Source organism: Ciona intestinalis, chromosome 5 (assembly GCF_000224145.3).
Source record: "Ciona intestinalis chromosome 5, KH, whole genome shotgun sequence".
Taxonomy (NCBI): Eukaryota; Metazoa; Chordata; class Ascidiacea; order Phlebobranchia; family Cionidae; genus Ciona; species Ciona intestinalis.
The window spans coordinates 3,511,459-3,534,235 of NC_020170.2; the positions used below are offsets into that span (position 1 = coordinate 3,511,459).

The following is a 22,777-nucleotide window of genomic DNA, read 5'->3' on the forward strand; positions in this document are numbered from 1 at the left end:
AGAATAAAAGTTTAAGCCAGGGATTAGTTTTTTATGTAAAAGTCTTCTTATGTTTATATAACTCAAACACGAAATTTTTATTTCAGCTTTGTAGAGCTACATATACGGTAGCTATACGCGCGGGCGACTTAGGTTTTTGGTTTTTAATTGCATAATTTAAAATTGTTTTGGGACGAATTAATACATAGAATTACTTCGTCCCCAAATTCTTCATTCCCATCTTGCCCCACCCTACTATACTTGTAAAACAGTTCTGTGCATGTGCTAAAATTTAGTCTGTATTCGTATTAAGAATAAACAAAATGTTACGTAAAATGGGAACCGAGGTTTTTGCAGCTGTAAGCGCGTTTTGCGTTTAGCAAGTGAGGCGCGCGACACGTATGTAGTAAAATCAATTAACGTTTTAGGAGTTTTTTTTGATTAGGCGTCCAACAGCTACTGTTTTGCTGCCAATTCAAATGAACATGGGGTAGGCTGTATGCTGTTTTTACTTAGAATTAGGTTCGTTTTTAAACGAATATATAGTTGAGAGTTATAGTTAAGTGTGAATAAGCTAAGTGTGAATAGACATAAACAGAGCACCTAAAGTTTGTATTTATATATTTTATCTGAGTCTGTTTATAGCAATAAATATTATGTGTACAGCTACACAGTGTCAGTGTTGTTACAGTGTTGGCTTCGTTTAGAACGAAAACAATACGTGTACGTTGAATAGGCGGACAGGACACAAAGTGGGCGGATAATAAACTGTTTCTTTTGTTTCGGCATCAAACCCTAGCTTCAGATTTAAAATATTTCTGAAACAATAATCAGACGAGACAAAGAACACTTGGTATGGGTCGCCGAGCTTTAAACCGAAATTAAATACGGTCTTATATGATACGCAGTGCGTAGAAGCTGCGCTAAAGGATTGAAAAGAATAAAACAAATAGAAAGGGGTATATTAAAGATAGGACGATATTACATTTGATCAGGCTGCCGGTTATTAAATTTGTTTTGCAGCTTTGTGGCAGCGGTAGGACACGGTATCGAGTTCTTGGCTTTGTTTTTACTACCTTGCTTCAATGTCACAACCTGTCCTTTAATTTTTCGTGAAGTTTTTACTCAACGAGGATCTATATAGGACGAAGCACCGATTTTATTAAAGATGGCTCTTCTTCCTGAAAATGTTACTCCGGACTTACGAGGAAGTACTCTTGCACCAAGAGAGCCTTACCACGTACCAGGGTAAGGATAAATAGTCGAACTGTGATCTTCAATTTTATTGTAAAGTGAAAGAACTAAAATGAAAAATATGAAAGTTCTGTTGTGGCGTCTAGAGCCTATATGTATATTGTTAGAAGTTAATAAGCGTAGAATGTCAAATCAACTTGGTTTCTATGTCTTTAACTGGCAAATTACGATTTTACTTACCTGGAACCAAAGCTAATCAAAATATAGTACTGTGGGGTAAGATGGGATACCGTTAGCACCTAGGTCCCATATTTCCCGATCGTAAGTGTAACAATTAACATATCTCCTTTAGAGTCGCGTGGCTCTTGTTCTATAATTCTGTAAATTTTCCAAGTTTTCTAAAAATAAGAAAAGATTATGAGTAAAACCATCTTACCCCAACCTAACTATATAACACACCATCCTATAATAATTTACATTAATTTAGATACGCGGGATACCGGCCTCAGTTCAAATACCAATGCAGCGAAACTTTCGGGAATTCAACACACCGTCTACTGACTTCGCCACACGTGAGGAAATCAAGCAACACCGTTCTTGTACCAATTGACCCTCCTTTGTCAAGAGCCAGTTTACCTACGGGTTGCCATGATGTACCAAAGGTATATGATACATTAATGTATCTTTCTGTTTAAATCTACCAAAGGTGCATAAAGTTTACAAAATTATTTTATTAACAAACGCAGTACCATTTTGGTATTTTTTAACCTAGTTGTCTCTGAGTGATCTAAGTTATCTTAGTGGTTGGGCGTTCGTAACGTACCAAAAAAACTAGTTTATGCGCAATGCTTCTATACCCGTGTAGGCGTGTGTGTGCAACCAATTGTATAGTAAGATGGGGGAAGATGAGACACCATTTGGTTTTATATTGTAAAGGTGGTCCCGTCTTCTCCCACCCCACTATATAGGAAAATTTCGCCTAAATGGCATCGTCGTCAGTCTCATTTAAATTTCTTTTTAACAGTTGGATAACATGGAAACAGAACTTGGCCATTTATTAGAAAGAAGACGAGGGAAGACAAGTGATCAGTTGTTTAAAAAGGATATGCGGTCAGGGTATATGGGTAAGTCTGTTTTAAAATACCATACATGTTATACACATTGAACTTTGTAATGTGGTATGTGAGATGGTTACCGTTAACACATTGTATTCCTATATGTTTCCTATCGTGTTTTGAACAATTAACATAGCTCTTTTTGAGCCGTGTTGATATACGGTTCTTTAATTCTGTAAATATTCTTTGTTTACTACCAAACGCAAAAATAAAAAGTATAATGTCAGGAACCATCTTACCCCAACCTATTGTTGTGATAGATATAGTAGGATGGGGGGAGTTGGGACATATTTTTATCCTATTTTTTCGTCCCATTCAGTAGTAAACAAAGAACATTTAAAGAATTATTAAACCGTATGCTCACGACTCCTGTTGGTGATTGTTTAAAACAAGACCAGGATATTCGGATTTTATGTGCTAAAGGTGTCCCGTCTTCCCACCCTAGTATATATAATTATAAACGCTTTCTGTTTTATTCAACATGTAACACGACTAACATTTGTCCCAATACAATAGGTTTCGTACCAAAAGCCCATTTCTCCACTTACTACGCTAAAACTTACCCCGAGACTTGTAATGCTGCTCTGTTTGATTTCTCCAACGATCAAGAAGCGCACAAACGTAAAAGTAGCGAGTTGTCATGGGCAATGCACTTGCAACAGACTGATCAACGCAACCAACAAGAACGACAGGTATGGTCTAAAATCTAAAATCTAAAATCTAAGCTAGCCTATGTATTGTTAAACGTTATATATTAGGGCGGGAAAGATGGGACACCTTTTTTTATCTTAATTTCTTGTCCTATTTTTTAGTAAACAAAGAGCATTCAAAGAATTATAAAACTGTATCCTCAAGGCCCACCCTACTGTATGTATATTCTTCTTTTGTACAGTTTAGGTATAGTTGCATTGCATGGACTATATAGATAGTTCAATAAGGTTTTGGCGTATATCTATAGGCCCACTTGATTAAGGTGTACATAACTTCTCCTTCCCCCATCCATGCAAAGATGTATAAACGTAAATTAAATAAATAAATAGTAAAAAATTTCTGCAATATATATACATATATATATATATATATGTGTGTGTGTGTGTGTGATCACCCATCATGCATTTATATTTGTGGTAAAATAACAACTCTGGCTAAACTAAAGTTTTCGTGCTGCGCCTCAAAAAGTATTACTCAACTATATAAATAAAAATACTCATATTTTCAGTTGGTTAACACTATGCATCGATTACCCTTGAAGCAAATTCGTTCATTTCAATACATTAACCCAAGTAAGAAACAAAATACTGGAAAACCTTATTTCTTGGAAGATGGTCACCCTGAAAAGAATTTCAAATCAGGTACAGCATAGTATACTTATAGCATAGTTACCTTAATCTTATGTGGCATTAATGCGCCATTCTGTATTATATTTTATTTGGATTACTCTTAAATACTCGGTAATAGGTTACAGATGGCACGTTTTTCGAATAACGCTATAATTGTATACACAATAATAGAAAAGGGTACGTACAATACAAAGCAAATGACATATAGGGTGGGGAAAGATGGGACACCTTTTCAATCTATGTTCTCCTCCAATTTAGTAGTAAACTAACATTCAACGATTTTTTATAACACTTTATCCTCACGACTCCCATAGACCGTTGTTAATTGTTTAAAACACGATCAGGATCTATATATCGATATCAGCAGCTGTATAATTTTTACTTTGATGCAGAGTAATAAAAACACCTATGACTTTACACGAAGTACATAACATCAAACATCAAAAATGTTGTGACAGCAAACTTTATTTTGCAGGTTTCGCCGGTCATGTACCTTTTTACAAAGACCTTGGCGGGCAAGGCTTTCCTGAAGTTACAACACGAGCTTTGAAAGAGTTCTCCCGGGAGAGGTCGCGCTACAAAGACTTGATGCAGCGAAACATTACTACTCAAAGTCTAACACGGCCGAGCTCGATTAAAAGAAACGCAGTTTCAGCTCCCCCGTCATGTAACGAGCAGATATTTCTCATTGATTCTGGATTAATACCAAGATATGCAGGATACGTACCAGGTGAGTCGATATACACTTATCACTTTGAGTTGGTGTTTTCACGATTTTGTGATTTGTGTTGTTTGATCCACAAACAATGTACTCTTCCACAGTAATTGTAGGTTGGGGGAATATGGGACACTTTTAGCCACGACCTCTGGAAGTCGTGGAAAAACAGTTTTATAACTCTTTAAATGTTCTTTGTTTACTATCAAATGGGACGAGAAAATAGAATGAAAAGGTGTCTCATATTCCCCTACCCTACTATATGTTTTCGGTATACAACAAATTTATTTCATTTTGTTGGTTTAGTCTGTGAACCTGAATTTGATCAGTACATTTTGTCTGCTGCAATGGTTTAAAACTGCTTTTGTAACTCACTCACATGCTATGAAGTGTTATTTATTTAAACGCTTATTTGTTCCCAATGGTAATACCGTATCTCAATATTAGGCATGGAACAGTTTACTAATTACTAAAACGACGGTGATTTTATTTTATTATGTAGGCTATAACACAGCCCTTCAAAACAAACTCATGGCATACCAAAAACGTATACACGCGCGGTGTGAAACTTATTTTAGTTTCTCAACCTTGACAAATTTTCAGGTCAGAAATTCCGGTTCGGTCATACGTTTGGTGACTCCACGGAAAACCCATTAAAACTCACTGCAACCGCTTAGGACACAGCTAGATACTTGCTCCCGTGTATTTTTAGCTCAGTACTAATTAATAGTCCAAAAGTAGTTTTTTATCTAGTTGTGTATGATTAATTTGGCAGTTTACTTTATTTCTACATTGTGTCATATAGCATAAAGACAAATTAAGCTCAAATTAGGAACTTACAGTGCTATTGTAGTTTCGAACTTTTGTTTTTTAGAACAAAATATTATTTTTTAATAAACCAAAAAAATACTTTTTTTTGACCGAATTTTCATTTCAGTCACGTTTATATAGCACAATTAGGATAGCAAAGCATTTAGCACAGTCCTAAAATGGTTGCTGTTCTAAACGTGTGAGTATAGCCTATGGAAAATTATGTAGTAGTTTGGGATAAGACAGGACACCTTTAGCACATAATATCCAAATATCCTGATCGTGTTTTGAACAATTGACAAAAATGTATATAGAAGTATTGAGGATACGGTTTTATATTTTTTTCAATGTTCTTTGTTTACTTCCAAATGAGACGAGAAATAACATAAAAAGCCGCCCCATTTTCCCCCAGCACTGTAATATATATTTGCAGTTAAAGATTTCATATTATTATTAAACAGACGTTTATGCCCAAAGCTGTATTGCTGTTTAGTTAAAAAGTCGGCCATCAAAGGGCATATAAAGAAGTCCTGATATGTGTAGAGCATTCCGGGAATCAAGGCAGTCACGTCCGCAACAGCAACTACATAAACATAAGCGAGAAGAGCTGACAATACGCCAATGATCTTACTTCCAAGAAAAGTGCAAAGTATGCGGCGATAGCAATTTGACCATTTCTCCTCTACGTTCATGATTTTGAAAAGCGATTGCGGTCTAGATGAATGTTTTACAGCATGTAGACCATTTTATCTAACATTCCACTCAGCTATATTAACCTATAACAGATCAAATTGCGACGAATGACTGATGTAGTCTTACCCTATAAACCATATTTACAATATTACCAAACTCCTATATAAATATTTTTTTGCTATTGTTCAAATTCCTGATTAAAATATCTAAAACTGACCGTTTTATCGTTGATTTTGGTACCCGAAGATATATGTTACGTAAGTTTTAAGTTCATGACTTTACCTGGCTTCCCAGTACGGAGTTCTTAATTCTTTCTTCCGGCCCACGTTGGTTGCAGGTCGTTTATTACTTCTTAGAAGCCACGCTTCTTGGAAAAGTACAGGTAGTATCATTTCTTGGAAATCTTCGCCGTTCTTTGACGTAACGTCACGTATATGGATGGCTCTGCTGGTGCTTCATGCCCTCAGGCAGCACATAACCATGCCCTTTCGAGTATTATTTTAGTACGTTCCAATATTAGGCCAGTTTGGGACAAGTTTTCCAAAATTAATTAAAAATATTGAAGATAATTTTTCAACGCTTTTTATGGACTTGGAAATAACCCAATTTGGTCGACAGAGTATATATATGATATCACGCTGTACCACTATGCATGCTTTACGAGTTCCCCAACCTCTATAGGTCTGATATTTGTTATTAAAACATCTGGTTTTTAGGAACAACATTTGGTATAATTGTGAAAAACAACACAGAGTTTATTGGTGGAATTTTATTCGCAGTTGAAGCAATTTAGTGGAGTGGAACTTATGTGTGCGCGCGCATCTTACGTTTCGTGAACTTTACATTGCTACCAAAGGATCGGAAAGCGATTTCGAAGTGTGGTACATTGATCTTCCGTGTTCCTTGGCACGAAAATAGTCCGGATAAGCGTCTTTACCGGGGATTCTTGGGAACATATTCGAGCGTTCGTGTCCTTGGTGTGTGTGTTTTCCGCTAGCGAGCCAGTGGTTTGAAAATGGCGGAATTGATATTTTATCTCGTGAGAGCCCATGCAAAGCATCTAAAGATAGACTCATGGGCAGTGGGCCAAATTTAGCGCTGAAATCGATTGCGTCCGGACTTTCAGGCCATATAAACGACTTGTTTCGTTTTCTTGAGTTTTCCACGTTGTTTTCGTACCCTGCTCTGCTGTTAATTGCGCTTGAAAAGAACGGGAAATCTTTTTCCTTGTAGTGGAGTCGTCGCATGCTCTCTTGGTCACTGTAACTAAACCGTCGAAACTTGGACGCGTTGTCGATTTCAGGCAAAACAGCAGAGCGAGATTTTGTAATCGGGGTCGTTAAATCTGGCACATTATCTTCTTCTTCCTCGTCGAAACTTTCCTGTTGAATGGAAGCTTTTTTCAGACGAAGTTTATGTGGAAGTTGGAAAGATGATTTCCGTTTTTGCGCTCCGACGTTTTCGCCAACATCGCGTCTTACGTTTGCGTTATCCGTTGCTGCGTTTTCTGGTTTTCTTAACGAGTCACATAACCTATTACTGCTTTTTAATGAAGCATTCGACTCTCGGTCCTTTTCTAAATTCGGCGAGTAGTCTTTTCTTTGTGGCCGGTCACTGTGTGGTTCTATTTCACTTAATTTCTTTGCGTTTTCTTTCAAAAATTCGAAACTGTCCAACCCATGACGTAATGTGTCTGCCAAACCCTGCAAAATTAAACAACATTTTATTCCTGGATTCTACTGGCGGTACTTGATAATATTAGACTGAGATTGTTTTTGGATTCAGACAACCACAAAAAAATGATTGTACCTCACGTTCGAATTCTCGGAATCGTTTTTGCCCAAGGGGAGTCAGATTCACGAAGTCGCTGAGCGAAGCACCATAGACGTTTCAAAGCCACAGCATTTTTATATACTCACGTTTTTTTCGTTCTGCATTTCCAACTTTTGCAGGAAGTCTGATTTCCCGGTTTGCGGACCAACCGTTTCATCATCAGTTGGTCGAGTACCGACATCTTGCAGGAGATAATCAGCAGTAGCTTGACTGGCCACTGTACCACCGCTGTATCGGCTGTACAAAGCTCCGAGGGCGATTGCTACTGTCGGGGGGAATGTTTTTCGCAACAAAGAATTGAGTCTGGCGAATGACTCACTATTGTCTGTTCTTTCTTCTTTTTCCTCTGCAAGCTCCTCTTCTCGGAGGAGCTTTTTAGCATCATCTTTCGGGAACGAGTACGGACGGTCTTTAAGCGTTCCGGATGGGTTAAGGGATGGAATTGTGTCTTCTGGTGGTAAACAGTAGGGAACACATTGGTCCAGATGTAGCATGGGAAAGTTGGTGGTACTGTTGCTCATAACTGCTGTGACAAAAAAAAAACTTTGTTAAATTACTTTTAATTTACATATTGTAATTAAGCTTGTACTGTAGCTATACCCACAATTGGATAGTCTGAAAATACTACACTTTAAAGAAAAAATAGGCACCACTTTGGTCCCATCCGAAATAACACAACAAAATATCATTAAATTTCCATCTTTCTACAAGCATATCTATATGTTTATGTAAGTTCTTACCCGATTCGTTAACAAGAACGGTGGCGCTTGTATCTCCAGTTGCATTCGTGAAAACACGCGAAGAAAATTGGCGCTGAATTGGTAAAAGACTCAGATTTGAGCTCATTGAGGCTGTAAAAGATAAGCTGTATAATCAATCTGTCAACTGTGAATTGAATTTCTTGTTAAACTGCTGAGCAATCAGTTTCGAACAGACATCGAGTAAAGTACTTCCTAGTTTCTAAAGATATTACTGGCAAAGTTTTATTTGCTGTTAAAAGATCTACACCAAACTACAAAGTGTGAAGTCGATTTTTATAACCGTCTTGACTTGGTATGTTAATTCCGTATCAATGTTATGTAATAGCAAATTACATATCAAGGCCTCCTATTACTTTAACAACGACTTCTTTCATCGCCATGAGGCAGACGTCTGTAGCATATGCGTCAGAGCAGGCCATTATAAAAAATCTTTTCTAAAAAAAACGACTAAAAATGCGAAATGTATGGCATTTATACAAATCGTTTGATGCGCATACGTACTTTTCCATGAATTGTTTTTTGATTCGTTTATATTTGTGCAAGAATCAAGTTGCTGTGACCCAAACGTATCAATGAAATTTGAATCGTTGTTTGTATCTGAAAATCAAAACGATACGTCATCAGAAAAGTTCAAAACGTTACGTCGTAACAAAAGTCAAAACGTTACGTCATCATAAATGGAAAAACGTTACGTCATCACAGTAGTATTTGTGCCTCGTGGCATATCCCTATCAGATCACGATCGTAACTCCTTATTACCGTCTGTATTAGCCCAAATATGCCCCAACCATTACACTATTACAGGGTATATATGTAAATATAGTCCGGGCCTTACACATATTGTATAAGACACATAATGTACCTCACACATGCTATTATGTGCTAAAGGTGTTCCATCTTACCCCACGGTACCATACATGGTATTCTATGCAACATCTAGTAGGGTGGGGTAAGATGGGACATGCTTCATTATACTTCTCATCAAATTTTGCAGTAAACAAAGAATATTTAAAGAATTAAATAACCGTATTCTTACTTTTACTATATATCATTAAAGCGTACCTTCGGGCCAAGTGTAGCATCCCAGGTCCTCGGTGTCGCCATACTTAATTTTCAAAGCCACCAACTGCGCTCGGAGTTGTTTATTCTCTTCTGAGAGCTGGAGGACTCTTCGCTCCAAAAGAAGATCATTCATTCTTCTTTTCTCACGTGACCGACGCGCCGCCTCATTATTTTTTCGGCGTCGCACCCAGTAGTCTTTATTCTATAGGACGTTTTAATTTTTTACAAAAAAATCATTTCGGTCAAAACCCCAATTTTATTAATTTAATAAAGTATATCATTATGTGTATTGCAAATGCTGTGCATTGACATTACGTAAGAACTGGCCGCACTATATACGCCAGGTCTTGACCCAAATCCACAAAACGCGATAAATTTAAAGTCAGATAGATTAATGTAAACATTCTCACTTACTTTGCTATCCTCACACATGCTATTTGGTGGGAAAGTCTGAATCATCATGTTTCCCTCGAATACCGTGTCCCGGAAACTGGTTTATCTCAAATTTCAGTTAAACTTGGCTTCAGCTCAGGACCGCACGGGCATTCTCTTCTTGACGCAGTAACGGTATGGTCAAAAACTTCGTTGCGATTTCTTGAAAATCAGAGTCCGTCTCGCCCGTGCCTAGAAAACAACAAAGAAGGAAAGACGAAGGCGTTCGACCTTCTTTCGTGGTTTTTCTTGGAGTTAACGTCGACCGACTTCTTAGAAATATGACGAGGTCTCGATTACGGCTCAATATTCCATTTTGCGAGCGCTGTAATTTAATTTCTACCTTAGGCGATTCGTGGCTGAGATTCTGTTCGGGCGACGCATCAGAGTTTATGTTTTTGAATTATTTATTGTTGTTGTTATATCTTTAAGTGAGTGGGGTAACATGGGACATTTTTCGTTCGTTGATTCCTCCTATTTGGTAGAAAACAAAAAAACTTTCAAAGAATTCTACAACCGTATCATCACGACTCTAAAAGAGCGTTGTTAATTATTTAAAACACGATAAAGATATTTATACATTGTGTGGTGAAAGTTGTACCATCTTACACTACAGTACTATAATAACAATAAAAACTAATTACCCACAAATTTAAATCGAAGGTACATTGTAAGTGGATGTGTGGCTTAAGCTCACCTGTGTTAAAAAATGTCGTTGCCCAGCCACTCGAGGGATTGCCGTGGGATTTATTTATTCACCTGGTAATTTGAAAACACAAACTATACTCATCAGGAGTGTGAAACACAATAATATTGGGGCTTTTTCCAAACAAGAATTGTATTTTTAAAAATGTAAGGAACAAAAAAAGCAATCCGTTTATGGTAATTTGGTTTTGTCCATGTTTTGTACAGACTTTGTCCATTTTTTTTTGTTTTGTCTATATTTTGTACAGGTTTTGTTCCTGTTTTGTAAACGCGCACTTCTACTATCATACTCCGTGCACAAACATTACGTTTACTGTATAACAAGTCCCAAACATCAAAATTTATGCTTCTTCAATCCAACTCGATCGCTAAATCCGACCCGTAAATCACTTGTCTGGGCGGATCGAAGATTGGTTGGCTTCAATCCGACTCGTCTTTTTCTCTTTATCGAAAACGAGAGTAGTAGATCGAATTCGACTTAACCATAACATGTTTGGATATCTATGCTTAAATTGAACCGTCATGTAAACCAAAGTCCATAGAACCAGGTAACTGATTGGGCGTCTTTTGCGTCACGTGAGGGGCGGCGGGCAAATCGAGGTGCAGTCGCTTTAAAAAGCGAGAACGTGGTCAGTTTTCTCTGTGTCGTTTTACTGTGTACAGCTGTTTTATATTCTGTGCTACCTGTTAGTTATGTTTTCAGCAAGTTTTATATGTGTAGTAACCACAGCTTTTATCGCCTTCAACTAACGATTGTGAGTAGGTCTAGCGGCAGGTTGTTAAAGCAGGGTGCCTGAACTCTCGTAACGAGAAATTCTCGTTACAATCTAACAATCGTATACCTGGAAACAGCTCAAATTAATGTCGTTTTCCAGATTATTTTACACTGGTGCAGTGTGTATAGTTAACTTATAAGTGACCTTAGACAATTAAAGACACTTCACAGAAACCCGGATGGTGTCTCGCCGTATGACAAGATGTAATGTCGGTCTTTAGGATCACAAAACAAATACGGTGGAAGATCTTTCCAGACTCACAACACTGTTTTACAGGTTGAATATATTCATGTTTATTAAGCATGCGCATACATCTTAATTTACATGTACATATTTCTTGAAAATGTAGGTCTTTACCGGATACTTTGACGTTTATAATTCTCACAGCCCTGCTGTTGCACAATAATGGTGGGGCACCAACAGTTATAAAACAGATGTTCCACATACCTTGTTCAGCTTAGGCGTTATACCACATCATATGTACTTTGGTGTGTTTGTTTTTTATTTTGTTTTCTCTATGGCTGATGTTTAGATAATCCGTAAGCTACAGTAGGGTTGGGGAAATGGCTGTTAAATGCTTGTACACATAAGCTCATAGCAATACTGTCGGGGTAATATTTCATTTCCTTCGATCTAAAAAGAGTGCCCTTAACCACGTGCCACGCCATATAGATGTTATTCTTCGACCTCTGGTGTTTTTGTTTGTGTGTGCCACACTAAGACATCATTGCAGTTATTAGCTTCAATGTTGTCACGCGTCACACAAAGTGAGCTTAAAAAGTCAGATTCCATATCTGGCAGATCACGAAATTCTGCTTTCGGTCTCTCGAAGAGTAATTTGACATGAACTGCAAAGCCAGCCATGTCAATTGGGATTAATCTGTCAGGCCACCAATAGGCCTTCCATTCCAAAACCTTCCCGTTTTCACATTTTACTGGGCCTTCATTGAGTATGCCACCAACTAAACCCACCTGCCACACAGCAGCGCGCTTTGTTGCACGAATTTCATCGAAAAGTTTAAACGAGTACGTGTTGTCATCATCAATAAAATACATGATAGCATCTTTGGTCGGTGGTACGTTTTCACGGATCCAATTCAGTCCCATTCTTCTGGTATTGTAGTCTTTTATGAACTTTGTTGGTGGAATATTGTTTTTTGTGTTTAGGTGCGTGTAATTAAGTCCTGATTTCTGCAGAAACTTAGTTACTGTTTTAGTTTTCTGGTATGAATCTTCTGTCAGTATCCAATGAAACTTTGGTATATGGAGAAGAGTCTGTGATAAACGAGTGAGTTCTGGTAGCTGCAGATATCTTTTGTATGTGGAAGTAACTCCATATATTATTGGCATATTTTCTTTAATGGTTTCAACTTGAAATGAAGGCTTGGTTTTACAAAAAGCTTTTGCTTTCTGTGGCCTTATTGTTAGAAAATCTCGGGAGTAGCAAAATTAATTGCAAGTAAGGCAATGTCAATTATAGCCATTATGAGCAGACATCGCTTAGTTTTGTATTGCACATCTAACTGTCAATGAATAGAAACACATTTATAGAAGTTTGGCATCCTTTCTGTTATCCTTATTTTAATTAAATTCCCTTTGGATAGAAAAATACCCTTTTCCTAAAAAAAGCAATCTTTCAAGAAAAATGGTTAATATTTTCTGGTTTCGCTTTCCATGAATACTTACAGATGTCTTAATAAGCATTTGCGTAAAATATGACTATGTTGCCTCATATTTTTACCTTTCCTGTCTTTGTATCACCGATGTCTGTAACTATTTGTATATTACATAGTTCAAAACTACCTTTGAAAATCTAAAACTGTAGTTTGGGTTTCCAAGAGCTCCTTGAAGCAAGAATCAGTTTAACATCACATCGACAGCTGGATAAAGTTCAGCAAGCAGCGCTGTCTAGACCAGATTATTCCAGGCCCGTGGTTTGTCAAGTAACTACATTTAAATATGTGAAAGAAAGTTGACGAACGGTAGCTCTGGTCCTCAGTGGAAAACATGTTAGTAATAACACTTCAACGATTCTGAGAGTTTTGTTTATTTTAAGCACACATATAAAAACAAGGTAAACTGTATTGAAGGGAAACATTGTCATGACATATGTCAAACTTAAAGTTATAGCATTTACTACATCACATTTATTACCTTTTTACATGAGGAAAGTTTTTTGAAATCGACAGTCTATTTTTTAAAGGAGATTTTTGGGAATCGACATTCAATTTTTTGCATTCTACACCACGTCGATTGTTAATTATAAACATTTTAACATAGTTCATTGTTTTATAATTGAAGAAATATATTCTTATAACAACATGGAGACATTAAATCGTGTATTGAAAAAGAACACCAGCTTTATGTTAAAAAAACTGTAGCAGGATATCTACATATATTGCATTAGTAAAAAAAAAAAAATACCTGTACACAATGTATAAAATAACACTTACAAAAACTGTCTTTTGAGAAATCGTTCTTAAAATGTTGGTTGCAATATTATTGTGTCAGGACATACTGTTGTCATGTTGGCAATAAACAAATATTATTGAGCACTGTAGTATAAAAATTACGTATGGCCAGTGAAAATTATGCTGGCATATTTATCCGCGCTATTAAAACAAAAAAACACTGATTGAGTTCTACACAAAGTATGCCTAAAATGGAACGGTGAATGGTGTAAAGTTCGGGTCGTATAGCACGATGTATTGCCCATGATACTGAATTTTAATAAGATAATAATTAATAAAGGGTATTGATAAATCTGGAAAAATAATAAAAACTTCAACCACAACACACACTGGCAGTTGTTTAGGATTCAACAATGTAAACATCATGTTCGACCCCTAAACTAACTTTTATTGTAAACCATCACTTTCCAGTACAGGTTTAAAGTACCCTGAAGGTACCCAACCACTTTTATCATCAATCTTCACGTACCACCAATCTCCTGCAGATTCTTCGAGCAGTTCTGCCGTTGACCCTTCCGTGAACCCTAGTTCCCCTGACCCAACAGCCTCGAAATCGCACACAGCGACCAAAAGGGTTAAACCCACGTTTTCTATAGCAAAATAACCCTCTCCAACCACTTTTGTATTGTCCATTTCCCCATCAGGCGATGAACGAAAACTGGTTGAAAAATTTTCATTCAAAGCACAGTTCAAGTTGCTATCTCGAACATTTGACTTGTTGTTGTTGTTATTAATATTGTTCCTAGCATTTACTAAATTTTTCACCTTCCCAGCTTGAAAAGTTCTGTCATTATCATTGGTTTTGTTCACAATTTTTCCGTTTGTGTGAACCCCTCTCTGTTTAGCAGGTTTAAGGACACTGCGAAAATCCACTTGATTTGTTTCTTGTTTGGTTTGTTTTGCGACAGGTACCTTTGAAACAAATCTTCTTGGAGAGGAATCATTGCTTTTGGTAACAGGTTTTAATTTGCTAGAGGGCACAGGTGGTTTGGGAGGGGTTACAGCATCACTTGACACTCGTCTAAGCAGAGGCTTTTGACTATTGACTGTACTCAGCATAGGCTTTTGACCATTGACTACATTTAGTAAAGGTTTTGGATTGTTCCCAGTATTTAGCATGGGCTTTTGACCAATAACTGTATTCAGCAGGGGCTTTTGACCATTAACTGCATTCGGCAGGGGTGTTTGACCATTCCCAGCATTAAAGGTTGGCTTTTGATTATTCACAGCTGGCTTTAATGGCTTTTTTGGTAATGTTGGTTTTGGCTTAAAATTCCTGAAATTTGTATCGTTGGAATAAGTGTGTTCAACTCTGTCCATCACAGCAGGTTTATCCTGCCTTAAAGAGCTGGATCGAGTAACTTTGGTGTGGGAGGCTCTTTGGAGTTCGGTTTTCTTTGGAAAACTTGGTGGTTGTGGTCTGGCTGGTGTTGGCTTTGGTTTTGTGGTTTTGCTGATGTAGGTTTCAGGTGCCCAGCCTTCGTTTCCATTAACTTCAACGTACCACCAACCAGGAGATTTTGATAGTACCTGTTAGAAAAATGTTTTTAATAAAGAAAACTTGTCTTGCAAGAAGGTAAACTATTACAAATCCCAATTTATTCTATTTTCAAACTTTTCACAGATAATATTTAATGTGTTCCTCTAAGAAAAATTGTTTTGTTACAACAGTTACAAAAAGATGTTCGTATTACCCTAAGACAATCTAAATTCTACCGAGCAAAATGTTCTTAAAAGGTGTAAACTACTTAAGACTAAACCAGCTCACTGGAAAAATACACAATAATAGTATGACACAAAAGTTCATACCGTAACAGGGTCGTCTATGTTAAAAGCAACTCCATGAGGTATCTTCCCATCAAATGAATGCATTGCAATATACTGTACATCATCACTATGTTGGGGTGGGGGTGGTGGGGGCACTTGAGGCTTTAAAGATGGTCTCTTTATGCCAACTCCGCTTAATCTTTTGTGGCTCGGAGAGGCTGGTGAAAAGAATAAAATTGACATATGTATGTTATTATTCTATTTTATAAAGTCCTACAGTGATGCAATGTTTTATTCTTGTTAGGTGAGGTTTTACAGCAATGCATGCTAGGAGACATGGTTTATTTAAATAAAGAAATATCCAATAATAGTCTAAAACCTTTGAAATGAAGACAGTTGTATCCCATATATATGGGCTGTAAGCCTGTTGTATTGAAATTAAAAACATAATTTTTTCGAATTTGAGCCCGTTTCCACACTGTAAGTGCAGTTTGGAAGCGTTTCTATAAATATTTACATCTCTGGCAAAGCTTGGGGAAGTATCGGTCAATCCCTACCATGGTAGGAAGTCATTAATGCATTCCAAGTTGGGAGAAATGAACATTTTCACCGGTGAAAATGTTTCAACGCACCGGATGTAAAGTTTGGGTTTAAGTCAAATAATATCTTTCTATGCGTCAGCTTTGATGTGAATCATTCAAAATTTTGGATTATTTTAATTGCCGGCGAATTAGCAGAATGGGAGAAATGTATTCTTGTTTCACTGTTTTTTTTAAGTTGCCGAACTTAAATATCATTTATTAAGTCATTTTTTTAATGCGAACCTTTTTAATATTGCTTACCTTTACAAGTTTTAATACTTGTACTGATAGCTAAGCCTGAAATTATACACTGCCTATTGTGACTGCATAAAAAATGTGTTAGTGAGTAAAGTGACCATATAAAAATGATATTTGAAACATACAAAAAATAGTATGTAGTGCAGCATATGCAAATATATTCTCAAAAACACTTACAAGTATCTCCTGCATTTGAAGAACTCTGTGAAGAAAGACTTGTGCATGAATGTGAACTAGGGATTGAAGAATCATTCTTAACAGGAGAGGATAGCTTCTTTGATAAAGAAATGGCAGTCACTGATTCTGGAGGTTTAGTGAGGTAGGACGCAGGTGCCCAGCCCTGCTTGCCATTATAGCTGAAAATGTTAACGTGTTAACAAAACAATATTTTAACATATTTTGGAAAAAATTAAATTATTAATATAGAGTAGGCTACAGTATATGTATAGGCCATAGGGTATTATGCATTTGCGGATAAAAATATATCTTATGTTATAATTTTACTTTTCTGAGTAAAAATTAAATTGACTATTGGATTTGAGACGTGTGCTTGGCGGAACATAGAAAACATATATTTTTGTATGAGATATCGCGATAACTAGGAAGTTTTTAATCCTGGTCTAACAAAACCATTTTATACAAAAGCATGAATGTTTATTTTCACTTTAACACGGCAATACCAATTTTATCACAAATAAAGTTAATTTAGGCCATTTATAAAACAGCTGAACTTTTAAAAACTCAGCTAAGTATATGTCAAAACAACCACTTTACAATACAGGCATGTTTTATGTATGGGTTATGGTTACTGTGCAATCAGACATTCAAAGAACTGAACAAGAACTTGAATAATAAGTTGTAAAATGCAGTCAATAAATAACTGCTGACCATGAACAAACTAAAATGTGACCACGTGTGAGTTTTAACTGTTGTACAAGCATAAAAGAAATGTTAGTATAATGATTATCAATGTGTTGCATTGGTTCTGATGCTTTAAAAGAAAGCTTTGTTTAGAGTTCTTATATGTTTTATGTATTATTATAAATTTTGTTATCATATTTATATGAGTGTCAAACTCCCTTGATTTTTTTCAAAGTAACAATGAATTGGTCTGACTTAAAATATATTTATAATCTATTTGAAAGAGAGGTTCTACTATGAGGCACACAAGGGGTCCTGAAAATTGAGCCAAAGTTGGCCTGTCATGTTACCAGAAAAATGTATTTACAGTGGAAATTTTACACCATTCAATTATTCAAGGCACCTTGTATGGACCAATTATGGCTTAAATTTAAATCCCTTTAATTTTTTATAAACCAAGACATTATTCACCTTACAAACCACCATCCTTCAAGGTTTTTCTGTAGAACCTCAACCAGTACACCAGTGTTGAAACTAACTTCGCTATCTTCACCATTGTATTGAGTTGTGGTGAGATATAATTCACCTGCGTAAAATAAATGCAGATAATTTAGAAATGTGTATTAGAAAGTTACTCCAACCCAGTGTTCCCTTATTGGTTGTCCAAATTGTCTCCATGAGTTAAAAAATACCCCAAAAAATTATCTCACAATTTGGGGTGTATGAAAAAGCACATCTGTATTATAACAACTGTTGTTGCCCCACCATGCAAGGATAAAACAAGTAACATTAATTCATTTATTAGGAACCTAACAAATACGCAATGTTGTTGAAAACTGTTCTACAATTTGTACTTTTATGAACAAAGACAGAATAATACTATGTAGGTAAGTATGTCATTGTGGCCACAGCGTTAAATAAAATGTAAATATTTAAAGCGTACGTGGCTAATAACGCAGAGCACCTCATGCAATTCTTATTACAAAGATTAAGTCTGAGAGAAATGCCCTTGTCTGAGAGTTTTTAGGTGTAATTTTAAAACGCATTGACATATCAAAATCTATATAATCAATACCCAGGATTTCTTTTTTTAAATTTATTGAGGTCTAAATATTCTGCTGCTGCTAATACCAGTACCATAATGTAACACTTAAAATGTAAAAACAGTAAATTATATTGAACCAATGTTTCGTCTGCAATTGGGAATGACATCATCAGGGTATGATGCAAAAAATTAATAAGTGTGGGCCAACACTAAAACATTTAAAGGGCTAAACCCGTAAAAATATACACAATTAACACAAATACCAAAAAATGCTCCTAAATGTTAAAAACATTACCTTGTCCCAGTTGGTCTTGCTTTATGACAAGGTTTTCACTTTTTCCATCAGGTTTTCCAAGATAAACCCCAGGAACCCAACCCTGTTCCCCATCCTCAGTGCTTACAAACCACCAACCTTAAAATAAAATATATAATAATATAGACATAGTGCATACTGTTAGTGTATGTTACACTAGTTAAGAAATAGGGGGGACATCATATCATAGTTATGAATTAACAACTCAGTTTTACACCCAAAACTTCTTTTCTGCTTCTGTTAGGTGACTATACAAACAAGCAGAGCCAAAATGTACAGAATTTGCTACATTAATTAATGAGGTGGTTTGACGATTTTAATTAAAAATTTAAATAACTCAAGTAACATCTATGTTTATGTTACCAGTTTTTAGGCACTAGGTACAAAAAGCTTAAAGCACCTCTTAAGTTTTAATTTTCTTAGTAGAGTAAAATCTTTTCATAAAATATTTATGTAAAGTAATGTGTTAATTAAATTGGACAAGAATAAAGATTAACCCACACAGCAATTTATATTAATAACCTCTTGGTTAAAGGTATGTTTTGTAGCTGTTGTAATACCAAGAATAACATAGTCTTACCATTTTCATGTTTATCCATTACTTCCACCACTTCACCCACTCTTGCATTTAATTCCTTTGGTTGCGTCTTTATATAATCTTGAACTACAACGTACGACTCTGGCAATATTGGCTGAGAAATATCTGCAGAGTTTTAGGACAAAAATAGAATTATTCCCATTTTTCACAGTTAGAGGTTATTTTGGGCTAAAGGTAGTATATTAAGAGAGTTTTTACCTAAACTGTTTCTTTTTGAAGCTCTGGAAGTACTTTCACTGAAAAAAACAAAAACAAAATTTAACTTTAGAATGTTTTGTTACAAGAGACTTAATATTTTATTTTGGATTGTATTTACCTTTCGGGGGGCTTGAGGTCTTCGGGTTTAGTTTCAAAAAAGTCTAAAATAAGCGAGTGTTGTACGATGTAACTTGGAAGCTTTATTAAGTCCTACAAAACAAAAAAACTCGATAAGCATTTTGGAAGTTTATATAATCCGTTTTAACAGAAAAGCGATTAAAATAAAAAAATCTGATAAAATATAAGCATAGGCCTACAGTGCAACACAATGCATTATTTCATTCCCATCCAAATAGAAGCTTTGTTCATTACTACTGTTCTATTAATAGGATGCTACAATGCATCCATGACAGCTGCTTCCAATAAATACTTCCGACACATATGGCGTTCACCGCATGTAGGTTCAATGCGAATGTGACTTTTAAATAAAGCTTGCTATATCTACTGTATTTCATGTTTTTTATATACTCACTCTTTTTTGCAAACATGTACAATACACATAACACTTTCAGTCACAAATGGTTGATTTTGACTGTAACCTTAAATTATATTTTATGCCCACGAAACCAAAATTGATGTAAACAATAATGAGAAAAGTAACGCATGCATTTAAAGACCATTTCTCAAACTTTAACAAATTAAACTGACTGACCTTACAGTATTCACCAATAGAAAGCACCCGTTTCATTGCAACATCTCGTATGTTGCTTCTTCTGAACAGGATTTTGCCGGGAAGAAACGGGATAATTCGCGTGGAAGGATCTTTCATACCTCCTTCTTTCGGAAATGTCTCCAATAGAGATATCTGTATTAATTTTTTTTTTAATTTGCGATTTTTTTTTTAATAATTTGCAAAATAACAATATTAAACTTAGGTGTACAAACAAAGATTTTCTAATCAGTTTCATTACAAACATAATTTCCTATATATATATATCTATACATAGGACAAAATTGTCTTGATTTTCAAACATTTCGAAATACTGAAACCATATCAATGTATTTTCATTAAAGCTTTTCATTATCAGAAGGCCCATTATCTATCACTGCCTGAACTTATTTCAGATAACTATTCACATGAAATTTCTAAGTGAATAAATTATTTATACAGTGAGGGTCAATAGTCCAATGCATGACCTACAAGGATTTTAGAAAGACAAAAGATTGTGGAATACTACTATAGGAGTAAAATAGGCCAATGCATTTTCTTCATTTTTTTGTAGCGGAAATAAGTAGTAGCCAATTGATTTAGGGCAAATGTACATTGTTTGCTATGTAAATAGTAGTGTACACAGGCAAAAATGTGTAGGGTATTTACATCTCAAATAAAAGAGATTTATTAGGAATCTCTGCTATTTGAATAGGTGATTGATGATACGTTTAGAAAAAAATATATCGCTTAGACTACATTGACTCGATATGATTTACACATTTCGAAGCACCTAATCGCGATTCGTGACTATTTTGGTTATGAGAACCGTCCAACTTCATTACAGTTATTTAAAAACAAAGTTTATGGTGTTACTTTCACCTGCAAGTCAAAAAACTTGCTGTATCTTCGAAATATAACTGTATCACTTCCATCGTCCCATGAAACTTCTATCACATAAACCTGTGAACAAAAATAAGTTAACATTAAATTGGGTTTGCTCCACCCTACGAAAGGGACCAAATCAAGAATCTTAAAATCACAAAAACAGTTGTCGAAAAACCGTTTTCAAATTTATAACACAACATACATAAAATTTACAGCAACATTTATACATGAATGTAACTTGTTTGCATGATTAAACAGTCTGGCATCGCAGCACAATGGTTAGCACGCTTATCACGCTGAACACAGGATCAAGGCTCGGCGCTGTTATCGGGCCTATGTGTCCTTGGACAATACTATTATTTAAAAACCATGATGATGTCTAGCCGTTTGGCAGACGAAACGCCAGATCCAAAACTAAAACATTTTGGAATATTATATAGGCCCCTTTTAGGCCTATATTACAATTGGAGCATCAGCACATATAAAGAGCACAATGCAGTATAAAAAAACACATAATAGTTAAATGTAATAACTCACGTAATGTTTAGATGGAACTCGTCGTTTTTCCGCTCGGTTCACGTTCACTGCGGTAATTAGCCGTTTTGGAATTTGCGACATGTCCCGTTACATTAATTTAAAACACATTCGATAGCTATTGCACTTAAGGTCTACTCTATAAGGATGCTGAAGCAAAAAATAATCCGCTGAAAACTTATGGACGATTAAACAGACGGCTAACGTATTCTGACAAGACGCGGAAATGACTCACTCGCGTCTGAAATCTCGACTTCTTTCATGTTTACAATTTTGATAAAGACCGAATGACTGGTTTCAATATAACTACATGAACAACGATGCAACTTCAAATAGGAGAAACTCCTGTTTTGCGCATTACGTTTACTTCTAGGAAAAAAAGTTCATTTGCGCTAAGGAGAAAAGCAAACGCGTACTGCACAAAACGTTGCCCTGTGCATTAATGGGTAAACATGACTGGAACACCATCGATTTGTTTCGTGCACTCTTTAAACTAAACAGATCTATGGTTTCATTTAATTATTATTACCACATTGTTCAAATTTGCTGAATAACCAGTATTGCATACAGGTAATCGTAAAATCGCAATAAAAATAAAACATCCCTAAACGCTTGAAAAACGTTTATATTGTGTTTGTGCTGCGCAGCTGGTTGCGTTAGGGTAATCCCCATTAAACGCAATTGAGTTTTTGTTTTGTTATCATATACACTTACACGTTTTGTGAAGCGTACACAATATTTAGGATTGTACAGGTGGTATATATTCAAAAAACAAAAGGCTACAAAAACAATGTAGATGAGGGTTAGAGCAGAGTCGTAAAAACACCGAGTAGTCCAACTGCCGTCTGTGTGTGTTCAAACTAGAGCAAAAGCGGTGACTTTCGCAATGAATTTAAACGAACTTGTTGAGTTTTATTTGCGATGTCCTTTTGTGGAAAGTCGTAAAACAGCTTCTATTTACATTACCAAACATTTTTTTGAAAAAACATATAAAATTACCCCCATTAAATGACTAGAAATGTCACAAATCAACCGCTTCTAATTCCATTTTTTGACTTTTTTTGATACAGAAAACAAATAACACTTGTTTTTTACACTTTTTAACCTTTAAATTTGTTTTTGGACTCAAGTTTTTNCGG

The 22,777-nt window shown here is 35.8% G+C and overlaps 4 protein-coding genes across 6 annotated transcripts; 1 reads left to right on the forward strand and 3 right to left on the reverse strand.

The window, feature by feature from the left end:
* The first annotated feature begins 983 nt into the window (after window positions 1-983).
* LOC100175655 (protein FAM166B) lies at window positions 984-5,779 on the forward strand. 2 transcript variants are annotated; one of them, XM_026834619.1, is made up of 7 exons: window positions 984-1,227; window positions 1,661-1,835; window positions 2,198-2,297; window positions 2,805-2,980; window positions 3,508-3,640; window positions 4,104-4,358; window positions 5,697-5,779. In XM_026834619.1, the coding sequence occupies exons 1-7, from the start codon at window positions 1,148-1,150 to the stop codon at window positions 5,762-5,764; spliced, it is 987 nt and encodes a 328-aa protein (XP_026690420.1). In that variant the 5' UTR covers window positions 984-1,147; the 3' UTR covers window positions 5,765-5,779. The 2 variants fall into 2 exon arrangements, with proteins under 2 accessions (XP_026690420.1, XP_002129379.1); XM_002129343.4 differs by lacking the exon at window positions 5,697-5,779 and adding an exon at window positions 4,947-5,258 and having other exon boundaries at window positions 985-1,227.
* Window positions 5,780-6,605: 826 nt separating this feature from the next.
* nf-il2 (transcription factor protein) lies at window positions 6,606-10,377 on the reverse strand. 2 transcript variants are annotated; one of them, XM_018811826.2, is made up of 6 exons: window positions 9,917-10,377; window positions 9,503-9,704; window positions 8,942-9,037; window positions 8,420-8,530; window positions 7,766-8,205; window positions 6,606-7,549 (listed from the first exon to the last, which is right to left on the reverse strand). In XM_018811826.2, exons 1-6 carry the CDS (start codon window positions 9,962-9,964, stop codon window positions 6,686-6,688), a joined length of 1,761 nt encoding a protein of 586 aa, XP_018667371.1. In that variant the 5' UTR covers window positions 9,965-10,377; the 3' UTR covers window positions 6,606-6,685.
* A 1,306-nt stretch (window positions 10,378-11,683) lies between these two features.
* Window positions 11,684-13,119, reverse strand: LOC100101808 (galactosylgalactosylxylosylprotein 3-beta-glucuronosyltransferase 1). Its single transcript, XM_026834655.1, is given in 3 exon segments — window positions 11,684-12,866; window positions 12,869-12,938; window positions 13,102-13,119. Coding segments are annotated over 3 exon segments (864 nt in total). The 3' UTR covers window positions 11,684-12,090.
* Window positions 13,120-13,444: 325 nt separating this feature from the next.
* On the reverse strand, window positions 13,445-21,810 carry LOC100180333 (SH3 and PX domain-containing protein 2A-like). Its single transcript, XM_002125378.5, has 11 exons — window positions 21,642-21,810; window positions 21,099-21,179; window positions 20,220-20,372; window positions 19,626-19,717; window positions 19,508-19,545; window positions 19,292-19,414; window positions 18,694-18,810; window positions 17,825-17,939; window positions 16,670-16,848; window positions 15,696-15,871; window positions 13,445-15,416 (listed from the first exon to the last, which is right to left on the reverse strand). Exons 1-11 carry the CDS (start codon window positions 21,720-21,722, stop codon window positions 14,274-14,276), a joined length of 2,298 nt encoding a protein of 765 aa, XP_002125414.1. The 5' UTR covers window positions 21,723-21,810; the 3' UTR covers window positions 13,445-14,273.
* Between the last annotated feature and the right edge of the window lie 967 nt (window positions 21,811-22,777).